Source organism: Sarcophilus harrisii, chromosome 4 (genome assembly GCF_902635505.1).
Source record: "Sarcophilus harrisii chromosome 4, mSarHar1.11, whole genome shotgun sequence".
Taxonomy (NCBI): Eukaryota; Metazoa; Chordata; class Mammalia; order Dasyuromorphia; family Dasyuridae; genus Sarcophilus; species Sarcophilus harrisii.
This window is the reverse complement of record NC_045429.1, coordinates 384,996,051-385,008,369: the sequence shown is the minus strand read 5'-3', so window position 1 is coordinate 385,008,369 and position 12,319 is coordinate 384,996,051. Positions and strand designations below refer to the sequence as shown.

The following is a 12,319-nucleotide window of genomic DNA, read 5'->3' as shown; positions in this document are numbered from 1 at the left end:
CGTATCTTTTCTCAAGGAGCTCATGGTCTAATGGGGAAGACAGTATGGAGACTACTGTGTATAAAGATAAATATTGAATAAATTGGAAATAATGTCAGTAGGAAGTCTTTATTAAGGAAGCCTGGGAAAAGCTTTTTAAAGAAAGTAATTGAACAGAGTCTTGAAAGAAATCATGGAAGCCAGGAGGTGGTAAGAATTTCTAGCATGGATAAAGCCAGTGAAGATGCAGTATCAGTCTCAGGCAGCCTTAGAGAGGAGGCACTAGCTTTATTGGGAAGACCTTTTTATAGAAAATGGGATTTTAGCTGAGAGTTGAATGAACTCTTGAGTGAAAAAATTGTGATCATAAGGGATAGCCAGATTGGACAAGAGAAACAAAATGAAGCTAAAATCATTGGATTATGAGGTGGGGAGAGGTAGGTGGATTGTAGAGTGACATGACAGATTATGAAAGGCTTTTTTAAAAGCCAGAGGGATTTTTTATTTAAAAGAAGAAAAGAAAGAAGGAAAGATTTATTTATTGCCTATTTTGTATCAGGATCTCTTTTTAACTTGATGACAACCTGAGTGATAGATACTATTTCCCCATTTTATAATTGAGGAAACTGAGACAGGTTAAGTAACTTGCCTGGCATTTTGTTCCTATTGAGTCTGAGCCCAGATTTGAAGACAGGTCTTCTCAACTCTTGCAGCATTCTTTTCATTGCACTAGCTAGCTACCTCTAATTATAGGTGATTATGAACATTTTTTCACATGGTTATTGATAGCAAAGAGAGCTCAGTGGTACAGTGGATAAAGTACTCAATTAGAGTTTCATTTCAGCCTAAAATACTTACAAACTGCATGACCCTGAGCAAATCACTAACTCTCCCCAGGCTTTAGCTTCCTTGTCTGTAAAATAAGGAGATGTCGTATATTATGTTACCATCCAAAAATTGTTGTGAGGATCAAGTTAACATGTGAAATTTGCTTTGCATAAAGCTGCACGTAGAAGAAAATCTTGTACTTAATTTGCTGCTATAATATAATGTGAGAGTAGATCGATGAAGACCCAAAATTGACAACACATATGATACCATATATCTGTCATCTCTCATCATTAAACCTTCCTAATTATCTCTTTGTTCTGTTTTCTTTTATTGTGTTCTTTTGTTCTCTAAGACAAATAATCATTTCTCTCTGGTTTGAAAATCATGTTACTGAATACTGAAGGGATATGGAAAATAATAATTTTGCCTCCTCAGCTTGGATTTTCAAAATTATTAATAATGCTACAATGTTTGATTCAGAGATTGCAATGCAAATCTGGAACTCGGAAAAAAGATCAGGTGAAAGATAGAGATACAAATATTGGTGTCTACTGCATAGAGGTGGTCATTGAAATTTAGAGTAAATGAGATTATCAGATTATCAAAATATAAAGAAGAGGTTCTTTGGTAATCCCCACACTAAGAAATCAAGAAAATAACAAGAAACTAATAACGTCAACAAAGGAATATTTTAAAAGGTAGGAACTGAACCAGTAGAATGTTATATTTCAAGCCTGATGAGAGAAATAGATCTAGGGAAGATTGAAAAAAGGGGCTTTGAATTTGTTGAGCCACATGGCCTTATGAGATATCTAAGGAAGTTTCAGAAGAGTGATGAAAGAGACTCTTTGAAAGATGTTGAAACAATAAGGAAATAGAGATCAATTATTGACAATTATTTCAAGAACTTTATTAGATGAAATAATAGATAAGTAAACTAGGCCATGAAAAGTCTCTCCTACCCTACCACACATTTGTGGAGAATCTTACATGTTTTTAGGCAGTTAAGAAAAAGCCAGAGAAGAGGGAGAATAAAACATTGTAAGAGAGAAGGGATGGAACAGCTAGATGGCGCAGTGGATAGAGCACCAGTCCTGAAGTCATATCTGGTCTCAGACACTTAACACACTTAACACTTCTTAGCTATGTCATCCTGGGAAAGTTAATTACCCCAATTGCCTCAGCAAAAAAAAAAAAAAGAAAAGAAAGAAAGAAAGAAAAAAAGAAAGAAAGAAAGGAGAAGTGATTAAAGATCAAGATCCTGGAGGAGGAGGAAGGAGGATATAAAATAAAGACCATGGGAAAAGGAGTGATTTGTGAAAAATAACTATTTGTTTGTATCCAAATCAAAGGAAGAGAAAATTGAAGATAATGGTGAAAAATTTTGAGGAATAGAGAAGGGGCTAAAGAAGTTTATATTGTATGCCTTTAATCTTAGAGAATTGAGTGGTTAAGTATTGGGCATGGTTTTATGTTGTAGTAGACTTTGTGGTAAAGGGTATACAAATGAAGTTTGAAAAGGAGACTAGGGATCTGTCCATGAACCAAATTTGAAATGTTGTCTTGAGAATAATATTTCAAAACAATTGGCTTATAGATTTAGGAAGGAACCTCACCCCAGAGAATAGCTCAATCAGATACACCCTTTTAATTTATAAAGTGGTAAAAGTGAGAAACTGAGAGGTCAAATATCAAAGTCACAGAGGAAGCCAATAGCAGGGCCCAAGATTCCTAAGCAGGCCCTGGGTTAAGAGGTACAGAATAGATAGTATATGCTTAATCCTTATACTGTAGATCTCATGTGTAGGATAAGGAGTTGAAGGATGAAGTTATTGGAGTTGAAGTTAAGAATTTTTAGTAGTTAAGAGTAGAGTTTTTAGTAGAGTTAAGGACTCAACAATTACCAAGTATTTGATATAAAGTGTGTGCTAGCCCACTATTTTAGGCATTGAGAATACAAACAAATTCAAGGTGTATATAGTCTGTTGTGGGAAGAGACACATACCAAAATCATTGTATGTCTAGTAATTTTCTAGGGATGGGGTTAGTGGTGAGCAGGGACTGACTGGGGATTAATCAGAAAGGGAGGGTACAAGCAACTCAGTGACATTTTTCACACTGAAGATAAGTACTTATCTCCAAAACTACTTGACTTCATTACCAACTTCAAGGTTGAGATATATGGAAGAAATGAAATCTCTTATTAATAGCTTTTTGACAATTTTCCTTCTAAAAATTGTTCACTCCTTTGACCACTTAGATGTGAAAAAGCATTAAGTACTTACTATGAATCAAGTACTTTGTTAAGTGCTGGAATTACAAATTGAAAAATTGAGGCAGGGCCTTTCCTCAAGGATGGCACCTTAATTTTCATGGGGGGTAATACACAAAGGAAAGTTTACCCTGCAAATCAGGTAGAAAGACCTGGAAAATCTAATAGTACAGTGTCAGAGCAAATGCATTTAATTACCTGGGGCTTTTGGAGAACTATACGTATGTGTATATATATATATATATATATATATTATTTTCTTCTTTTTTACTTTTTAAATTACATTAATTTTATTTTAAGAAACAAAAGGAATACAAAACAAAAGAAAATATTGTCATGTGACCAGCAGAATATGGCGAGGGCGGGGGGAGGGAGTGTTTAGAAATTACCATGTGTGTCTGTCTGTTAAAAGAATTTATATTCATAAGTATCCATCTTTACTTTCTTGTAAATTTTTCTTTTGCTTCTCTGCTGAGCATCTTTTTTTACTTTATTCTTTTTCCCTCCCTTTTTATCCCAGTACCACCTGCAAGCAGGCTATATTTAAGTCTATATGTAGATACATACATACACATACACACACCCACTCCTCTGCCTCTCTCCCACCCACCCTACCCCCTACAAAACTTTCCTGTCCCTGCTGCTTTAATTCTATTCCTTACTTTGCCTTGATTTCACCTAACCTCCCATACTCACGTATCCCTTCCTTGTCTTCTTCTCACACCCTTTGCTTCCCCATCTGCCCAGTTCTTCCCTTTACTCTTTATATGGATTTTGGAGGGTGCTGTGCCCTTCATAGTGTGTATGTAGTGTTACCTATTTAACCCATTCATGATAGGAGTGGGTTCTTAGAAGTATAAGTCCCCTCCCCCCAGGCCTGTGTGTTTGTTCTTCTCTTCCCCTGCACTTCCTTTCTATGGCATAATTACTATTTTTATCTTAACTCTGCCAAAGTTTTCTTTTGAGCTACTCTATTGTTGTGAATCCTAAACATATAGTATACAAAAAAGGAATTTGTCCATGTTGAGTTCCTTGAATAGATCTTTGATATTGGCTCTTATATGTTATATTATCTATTAAATTCAGGTTTGGTTCAGGTCAGGTCTTTTTTTTTTTTTCCATTCAATATTATAGATAATTTTTCTGGATATGACATTTTTGGCCAAATGTCTAGTTCTTTTGATTTTTGGTAGATATGATTCCAGGACCTGAGGCCTGGCTGCTGAGTCCTGACAATTCTAATTATAGCTCCAGGGTATTTGAATTTTTTTTTTCTCCTTTCTTGCAAAATTTTCTCTTTGATTTGGGGTTTTTTTTAATTGTACAGTAATATTCCTATGCGTTTTCCACAAAGGATCTCATTGAGGTAATGATTGGTGGATTTTTTTCTGTTTCTACTTTCCCCTTATGTTTTATCACTTCAGAACAATTTTCTTAGATTATTTCTTGCATTATTGATGAAAAGGTTGTTTTTTTGGTCCCAACTTTCAGGGAGTCCAATTATTTTTTATATTTTCTCTTCTTGATCTTTTCTCCAGACTTGTCACTTTTCTTATAAAATGTTTCACATTTTGTTCTATTTTCTCATTCTTCTGTTTTGTTATTTCTTCATCTTACAACCTCACGGCTTCCCCTTGCCCAATTCTAATTTTCAAGGAGGGCGTCTCTCAATTTTTGTCAGTTAATTTCAGATATAATATTCAGATTTTATTTCTGAGCTAGATAGTGATTTTTTTTCCCCTATCAGAACATTTTCTCTTATTCTAGCTACATTGATTTTATTTTTATTAAGAAATTTCCTGGGGCAGCAAGGAGGCATAGTGTATAGAAGTCAGAAGAACCTGAGTTCTAGTCTACCCTGTGTTACCACGGGCTAGTCACTTAACCCTCAATAACAATAAAAAAGAAATTTCTCCCTAGCTATAGTTGTGAATACTACTTTTCTCCTCCTATTTGAGAAAACAGTTGCTTTTTGGATTTTGATTACATACTCAGTATTGAGTTTATTGTAGAATATAGAGTTAGATAACTGATCTCTACATCTAATTTTCCCTGTATTCTTGTCCAGCTTTCTTGGATAATTGGAATGAGAGAATCTTTTCTAGTACTTTGTACTTGAGTTTCTCTAACACTTTGGGGTCTTACTTATCTAGTTTCATCTACTGATCTATTTTTCTGTTTGTAGCCATCTATCATTTTTGTTGCTTTTCTCTCTTTTATATATTAATTTTGAAACATGATGACCAAACCTTCACATAGTACTTAAGTGTGAATACATTATAGTTGTATATATGATTATAGATAATTATTAGTTTCTGATATTGTAATTGCTGATGGCTATCCTTTAGCTACACTTTACTCTTTGGGCAATATGACATACTTCTAAATATTGTTGGAATCATAGGACCTAGGTTGAAATTCCCACTCTGTTGCTCATTACTTCTATGAATTTGTCATGTGCTTTAAATTCTGCACTAAGTTCCCTTAACTGTAAACTGACAGGGCTAGGTTAATTGAGTACTTTGAGGCTTTTGTTCTCTGTCTTATAATTCTCAGAATCTATTCTACAGTGTCTTTATTTCTCCTCTTTTTTTATTGTTATAATCAATCACATAAAGTCCTTTGTTTTATAAATACGTTTCCTTGTATTTATCCATCCCTTTTCTGGAGTGTAGTGAGGGGATAATTAGAATCGAGTTTAAAAAATTAGGGTATTGTAGTAATAATTATATTATTAGGGTATTATAGTAATCATAGTATTATGTGATTATATATGTGTATACATAAAAAAAAAGTGTGCATTTTAGCGGGGGAGATGACGATTTTTTCAAAGTTCCACATTACATCTTTATGTTCAAGGTAATTTTGGGTGAGTATTAATTTATATAAAATTTGTTTTCCTTAATTATCTTTTTTTTAAAGACTTGTTAAAAACTTTAGTATAAAAATTTTAATTTATGTTTATAAGGGTTGTGTTTTCATTTAAAATTTAATTTTATGTTTTTATTTATAGAACAAGTTTGATAACTGCCTATTGGTTTATTGAATAAAATGAACTGTGTGCATTTATTTTCTTGTATTATATTAACTAATGTGAACAATTACACTTTTATACTATTATCGTTTTTTGAAATATTTCAGATCAAACTTTTTTGACAACCCAGTGTATTAGGTTTTATCAATTAAACACATACTCAAAATTAAATGTGGTTATTTTGTGAAAATGTTATATCCAAAATAGTAGGAACATTTAGTGTATGAAACATGTAAGGTGCTCATAGCCAAATTTTTATATGATTTCAGTGAAGGAGACGTTTTGAGTTTACATCTTCTTCAGCTGGCCTTTGGTGATAGAAAGTGCTTGGCATCAGGACAAATCCTTTATGAGGTAAAAAAAAAAAATGACAGTACATTAACAGTTTACTTGAGGTATCTGTATTCTAACGATTTTTACTTTTACTGTTAAACAATTAATAAAAAGAGTGCTTCTTGAGTGATTGTCAGAGCTGCTATATTATAAGAATATGAATCCTGGACTGGGAGTCAGGAAATCTAGAGGCCCAAGTCCCATCTTGTTCAGCTACTAGTTAAGACCCGTGGTCTTAAGTAATTTTAAGTTCTCTGAGTCTTGTTTGCCTATATCAGGAGTCCAGTAGTAACTAACTCCTCATGTTAAAATTTTTGGTTTCCTTCTAGTTCTGAGACAAACTTTGAATTCTGTATTTCTTGATACAAGCTGTGAGTTGTAGATTTTTCAGGTTTTAGTGTAAAAGATTGCTTGACCAGGCAGGTAGTGATCTTTTTCTGGATGCTTTGTTTCTCAGAATAATAATGCTAATGTTTTATTTTATCTACCTCTTTGAAAAAAATCAGTAAATTATAAATTAAATTAAATTATTCCATATTTCAGCCTGGTGAGCATGATCTAGAACAATCTTTTAGCCAAGTGTCAATTGTACTTCCTCTATCTCAGCCTCAGGCAGTGGGGATCTCTGAAAGGAACCTTCAGTTTTTGTGAATCTGGGCCCCTGCCACCACAAATATTCCCTTCCAATTCTAGGGGGTGTCCTACCCTAAGGAATGAAGATAATCCTTGTATCTCCCATCACCCAGATTCTGTCTAGATTGGAAGATTCCGTAATAATCATTTAGACTTTGGAAACCCCTACATTAAACTTTTATTTTGGCAGTGCAGGATTAAAGCACAGCCCTGCCTTTTCTGGTAAGTTTTATTGAGTTTCTTCCATGCGACCCATCTCCTCAAACCCCTGAACATAATTTGACTTTATTTAAGCTTTTGTTTAAATTTCAGTCTACAGATTTTTTTAAAACTTTTTTTTAGTGATAGTGTTATTATTTTCTTAAATTCCTTATCAATTCCTCAGTTTGTAGAAAAGTGTCATTATTATATATAAAACCATTTTTGTACTAAGAGGCAATTTTTTTCATTGTCTAGCAATATATTTTTTAAAATTTTGTAACTAGATTATTAATGTGAATATATGTTTCAGGGATTAGAATACTGTGAAGAGAGATACAGCCTAGATCTTACAGGTGGTATATCTCCTTTGAGAGGTCAGACTAGCAACACCAAACTTTTGGGATGCCAGAGCATAGAGAAATTTCGAAGCCACGTCGACAGGGAGGAAGGCGTAAATGAAGGTTTGTAAAATGTCATTGTAGTAGTTAGTACATGTTTGATTTGATTTGAGACTTGTGGATTGTGAGACTTGTAGATAAATTGTTGAAAATTGTTGAAATTCTGGAAACAAACATTATGAGGATCAATGGGTCCTTTAATCTACTCTAATTCCCAAGCTATACATACAAAGAACAATTGTGTCTTAGAGAATGGGACCTGACCAGTGCTCTCTCATTGAACTTTTATTGAAGATCTGTACATTTTCTGCTGCTTAAAAGTAGTTTGTCTAGAGCAGTGAAAGGTTAAGTGATTTGTTTGAAGTTGCTTAGCAAGTATGTACCCAAAGTTGAAATTAAATTGAAGTCTCCCTGGCTCTTAAAATCCATTTTTTTTTAAAAAAAAAAACTGTGCTCCATTATTTTTCTAGCAGTATATATACTATCTGTATAATTTATGAGACATCAGCAGTAATCTCCCTATTTTTCAGAGTTTGATTCTAACCTAATTGGTTAAATAACCTTTATTCTCCAAGCTATGTTCTTGGTTCTGTCCTGCTTTTACTCTGTACTTGCTCTCTTGGCTTCCCGCATTACCTTTTGTTGATGCCTTATGTAAAACTTCATTCTGGTCCTATGTTTTAAATTGGTCTATTGATCATTTCCATTTTTGCTTAGCTTTTACCTTATACTAAAAAATCAAATTTATTATCCTTTCCTTAAACCAACTCTTCTTCCTAATTTCTATTCATAGTCCCTTTTCTTCTGGTTTTTACAGCTAAGTTAAGAGCTCCAGAGGAGGGATTCAAAGTTAGCCTAAAGCTAAATGAGTAGTACTTAAGCAGAGATCGAATTTGAAGTTAAAGGACTTAATTTTATTAAGTTACAAGAGCTCCTGAAGCTTTTTTTTTTTTTGGAATTTAAGTGTGACCCAGGTTTTAGGGAAGCTATTGGAGAAAATGAATTGAAGGAGAAAAAAAATATTAAGTCAAGTTATTAAATACTGCTTAATGAGAATTGTTACAAAATTTCTCTATGTAAAATATGTTGCTTTTCCCCCCAGTTCTGTCTCCTGACACCAGTGTTTCAGTCTTTAGCTGGCAGGTGAATACATATGGACAAGGAAAGCCATCTACATATTTAGGTCTTTTTGATATAAATCGTTGGTATCATGCACAAATGCCAGATTCTTTAAGGTAAGACTGCTTTTTTTATAATGATTTTTAACTTTTTCTTAATTTTGTTTTGTGGTTATCAGATCAGTAAATTACTACTCTCCTACCATACCCTTCCCTCCCATTTTTATTTTTAAGGCCAGGAGAATTTCTTCATAATTGCTCTTATTTTGCACTGTGGTCATTGGATTCTGTAGTGAGTAAGACTTCTCCAAATTGCATCTTGGATATATTGGTACATGAAAGAAGTTTGAATCGTGGTGTTCCTCCTTCATATCCACCACCTGAGCAGTTTTTTAATCCCAGTACTTATAATTTTGGTACGTATTTTGTTAATAACTATGACTATTAGAAAAGTCACTGAGTTTAATCATATGACGTGTGCTTCACTTTATTAAAGAGAAGAGGGGATTTTATTGGAAAATCTATAAACTAAATGTATGAATTTCATTCTTTTCAATTGAATCATATTTCCCTTAGTTAATGCCTTTATGGATAATTTCTCAGCTTTGTTGTTTGTACCTTACTGAATCATGATAAGTCATAGAGTTTAGGAACAAACTAAGTATGTAATTGTGATGTGTACATTTTATATATAATTAGTAATTATTATCTTGTAGGCAGAAATGTATGTAATTAGCTTTGTGGTTTTAGAGCTATAGAAGAGACCTTAGTGGCCATCCTACTCTCATTTTGCTGTTGAACACATTAAGATCCAGCAAGGTTAAGCGACCTGTATACATTCATGTGTGCAATCCATAGGATTAGTGTGTGCTTTTTAGACATAAATTAGAGGGTTTTTATACATATTTTTTTTTATTTTGCTAAAAGTCTTTCCTAAAAAATTTTTATTTTCAGCAATTGTCATTAAAACTTTAAATGACTTTTTGTACTCTTTTTAGATGCTACTTGCTTGTTAAACTCAGGAGTTGTTCACTTGACTTGCACTGGCTTTCAAAAGGAGGTAGGTACATGTTTAGTGCTAAAGTTAAAAGACATAATTTTAATGTTTCTGGCTCAGATACAATTATATACATATCTTCTATTAATTAGATGGTGCACATTTATATGGAGCTCTAAGATTTATAATAGCCTATAGGCCCTGAAACTATAATGAAGAAACCATTATTTGTATTTATTTCTTCCCACTTCGTATGCATTTACTATTCCTTGCTGCCACAGCAAGGACACTGTACTGGCTGTAACTAGTATTTGGTTTTTCAGATATCCTGCTTCATTAAAAAATTTTTTTATTACTATCTTTTCATTTTTACATCACCTTAATTGCCAGATACATATCTCTTTCTCTCCTCCCCTTCCCAACATCTTCCCAACAGATGATGGGGGAAAAAAAGGCTTTTTAAAAAAAGTTCAGAAAAACAAATCTGAGAATATGTGTGATATTTCACATCCTTTGCACAGAAGGGATATATTTGTTCATTTATTTTGTATTCATTGCTATTTTGTAATTTTCATTTTTAACATGTATGTGGTTGTAGTCAATCTGCTTTTTTAAAAAGTTCTACTTACTTTGCTGCACATTGTTCATAAAGGCAATTACCTGAATTCTTATTAGTCATCATTTCTTATGGTGAAATAATACTTGATTATGGGCACAAGGTGCATAAAATACTAGATATTTTCCTGAGTTTAAATCTGAACTTAGATACTTACTAGGTGGTGACTTTGGGCAAGTCACTTAAAATTATTTACCTCAGTTTTTTCCTCTATAAAATCAGCTGAAGAAAAGGTGACAATTCACTCTAGTATCTTGGCCAACAATATCCCCTGTCATGGACGTGACTGAATGACTAAACAACAATATTGCATTATAGTACTGGAGTTGGTCTATCCATTCATTTTATGGATATATATATCTCCATCGGTATATATTATTATATTATCATATATTATGTATTATATATCCATCAATATATGTATATGTGTTGTTTCTGATTTGTTTCTTTTTTTCTTGGAAAATATTTTGGTTTTGACTTAGTGAAAAGTTCATTCACCTCAACTATTTGATATTGGCTATAATGTCAATAAATAACGTAGCAGAAAAAAAAACTCAGTTTAAGTAAGAATTCTCTATTTGACAAAACTTATGAGGCAAACTGAGATGTATCCTGCCAGAAAATTAGGTTTAGGACAAAATCTTCCTGCATAAACCACAATAAACTCAATACATAACCTAAACATTATATTTTAAGATAGTATGAGAGCTGCATAAGTTACCTTTTTTATTATGGATGAAGTAAGAGTTTTCTCATTAATGAGAACAGAGAACATTTGGAGATTTGTATTTAAAATGATAACCAAAATAATTTAACTCTCTTGAATAATTGTTATAGTGGTTAATTTACCATCTATTGTAGTAGACTAATTACTTAATGTCAGTGATTACTGAGAACCTATTAAAATTCATTTTTTCAGACCTTGACTTTTTTAAAGAAATCAGGATCTTCTTTGAGTGAAGCCATTCCTGATGGTTATAACAGATGTCTTGTGGCTGGACTCCTTTCTCCAAGACTTATTGACATACAGCCTTCCAGCTTAAGTCAGGTGAGGCCATTAAAATGTGTGTATTTAGTTTTTCTTTTTCTTTTCTTTTTTTTCCTTTTTTGCATCTAACAGTTATTTTCCAAACAGTAAAGAATCTGACTTGCTGTTTTCCAAATAATTTTTGGGACAAATACTTTTTAAATTTTACATAACCAAATTATACTTATATTTGTGTCTTAGTAGATGTAATACAATGTATCTATTAAAATGTTGCAAATTTAGTATAAATCATCATTCTTCTTGCAGATAGTATAACAATTTTTACAGAGAAGTCAAATTTGAAGTAGCTGAAGAATGAGAAAACATTCTAAGAGAAAGGCAGGAGTTCCTCCTCTGAATCAGGAAGACTTGGTTTCCCATCCCAATTTTGACCTATACAGGGTTTGTGACCGGCAAGTTGTTTAAACACACAGTGGCTCAAGCAACTGAAAGCTGCAAAACAGCTGCCACTTGTATGGTAGAGGAATCCCTATACTTTATTATATTGTAGATTTCTCTCCCCCTCACCCATGAATTATTTATAAAGTGATTTAAGTCAGGAATGTGCTTGGCATTGGGCATATAAAGATAAAATGAAATAGTTTATGCCCTCGAGGAATATTGCTTTTTTTTTTTTAATCATCAAAACTTTGCTTGCCTGTGCTTCCATCTGAAATTTCTTCTGTATTCTTACTGATCATTTCTGTTTCAGTGGCCTAGGGCTTTCTAACCACCCTGTGTCTTTCTTGGAGGAGCACTGTGCTTTTTTTGCTTTTGGATACAGAACACGTTTCTTTTGCTTGAGAGGCCCTTTTCCTATTGCCAGTGAATGTCTGGCTGACTTTTTCCACAGTTTTGGTATGGAAGATGTCATTTAGTA

The 12,319-nt window shown here is 33.1% G+C and overlaps 1 protein-coding gene across 9 annotated transcripts in view; it reads left to right on the top strand.

The window, feature by feature from the left end:
• Positions 1-12,319, top strand: part of AHCTF1 (AT-hook containing transcription factor 1) — a 104,535-nt gene that overhangs the window by 40,241 nt on the left and 51,975 nt on the right. For all 9 annotated transcript variants that reach the window (XM_031967000.1, XM_031967003.1, XM_031966995.1 and 6 more), the window contains 6 exons: positions 6,386-6,470; positions 7,594-7,744; positions 8,784-8,916; positions 9,034-9,215; positions 9,798-9,859; positions 11,332-11,460. In XM_031967000.1, the coding sequence (XP_031822860.1) occupies positions 6,386-6,470; positions 7,594-7,744; positions 8,784-8,916; positions 9,034-9,215; positions 9,798-9,859; positions 11,332-11,460 (742 nt within the window). The remainder of the gene's footprint in view (positions 1-6,385; positions 6,471-7,593; positions 7,745-8,783; positions 8,917-9,033; positions 9,216-9,797; positions 9,860-11,331; positions 11,461-12,319) is intronic.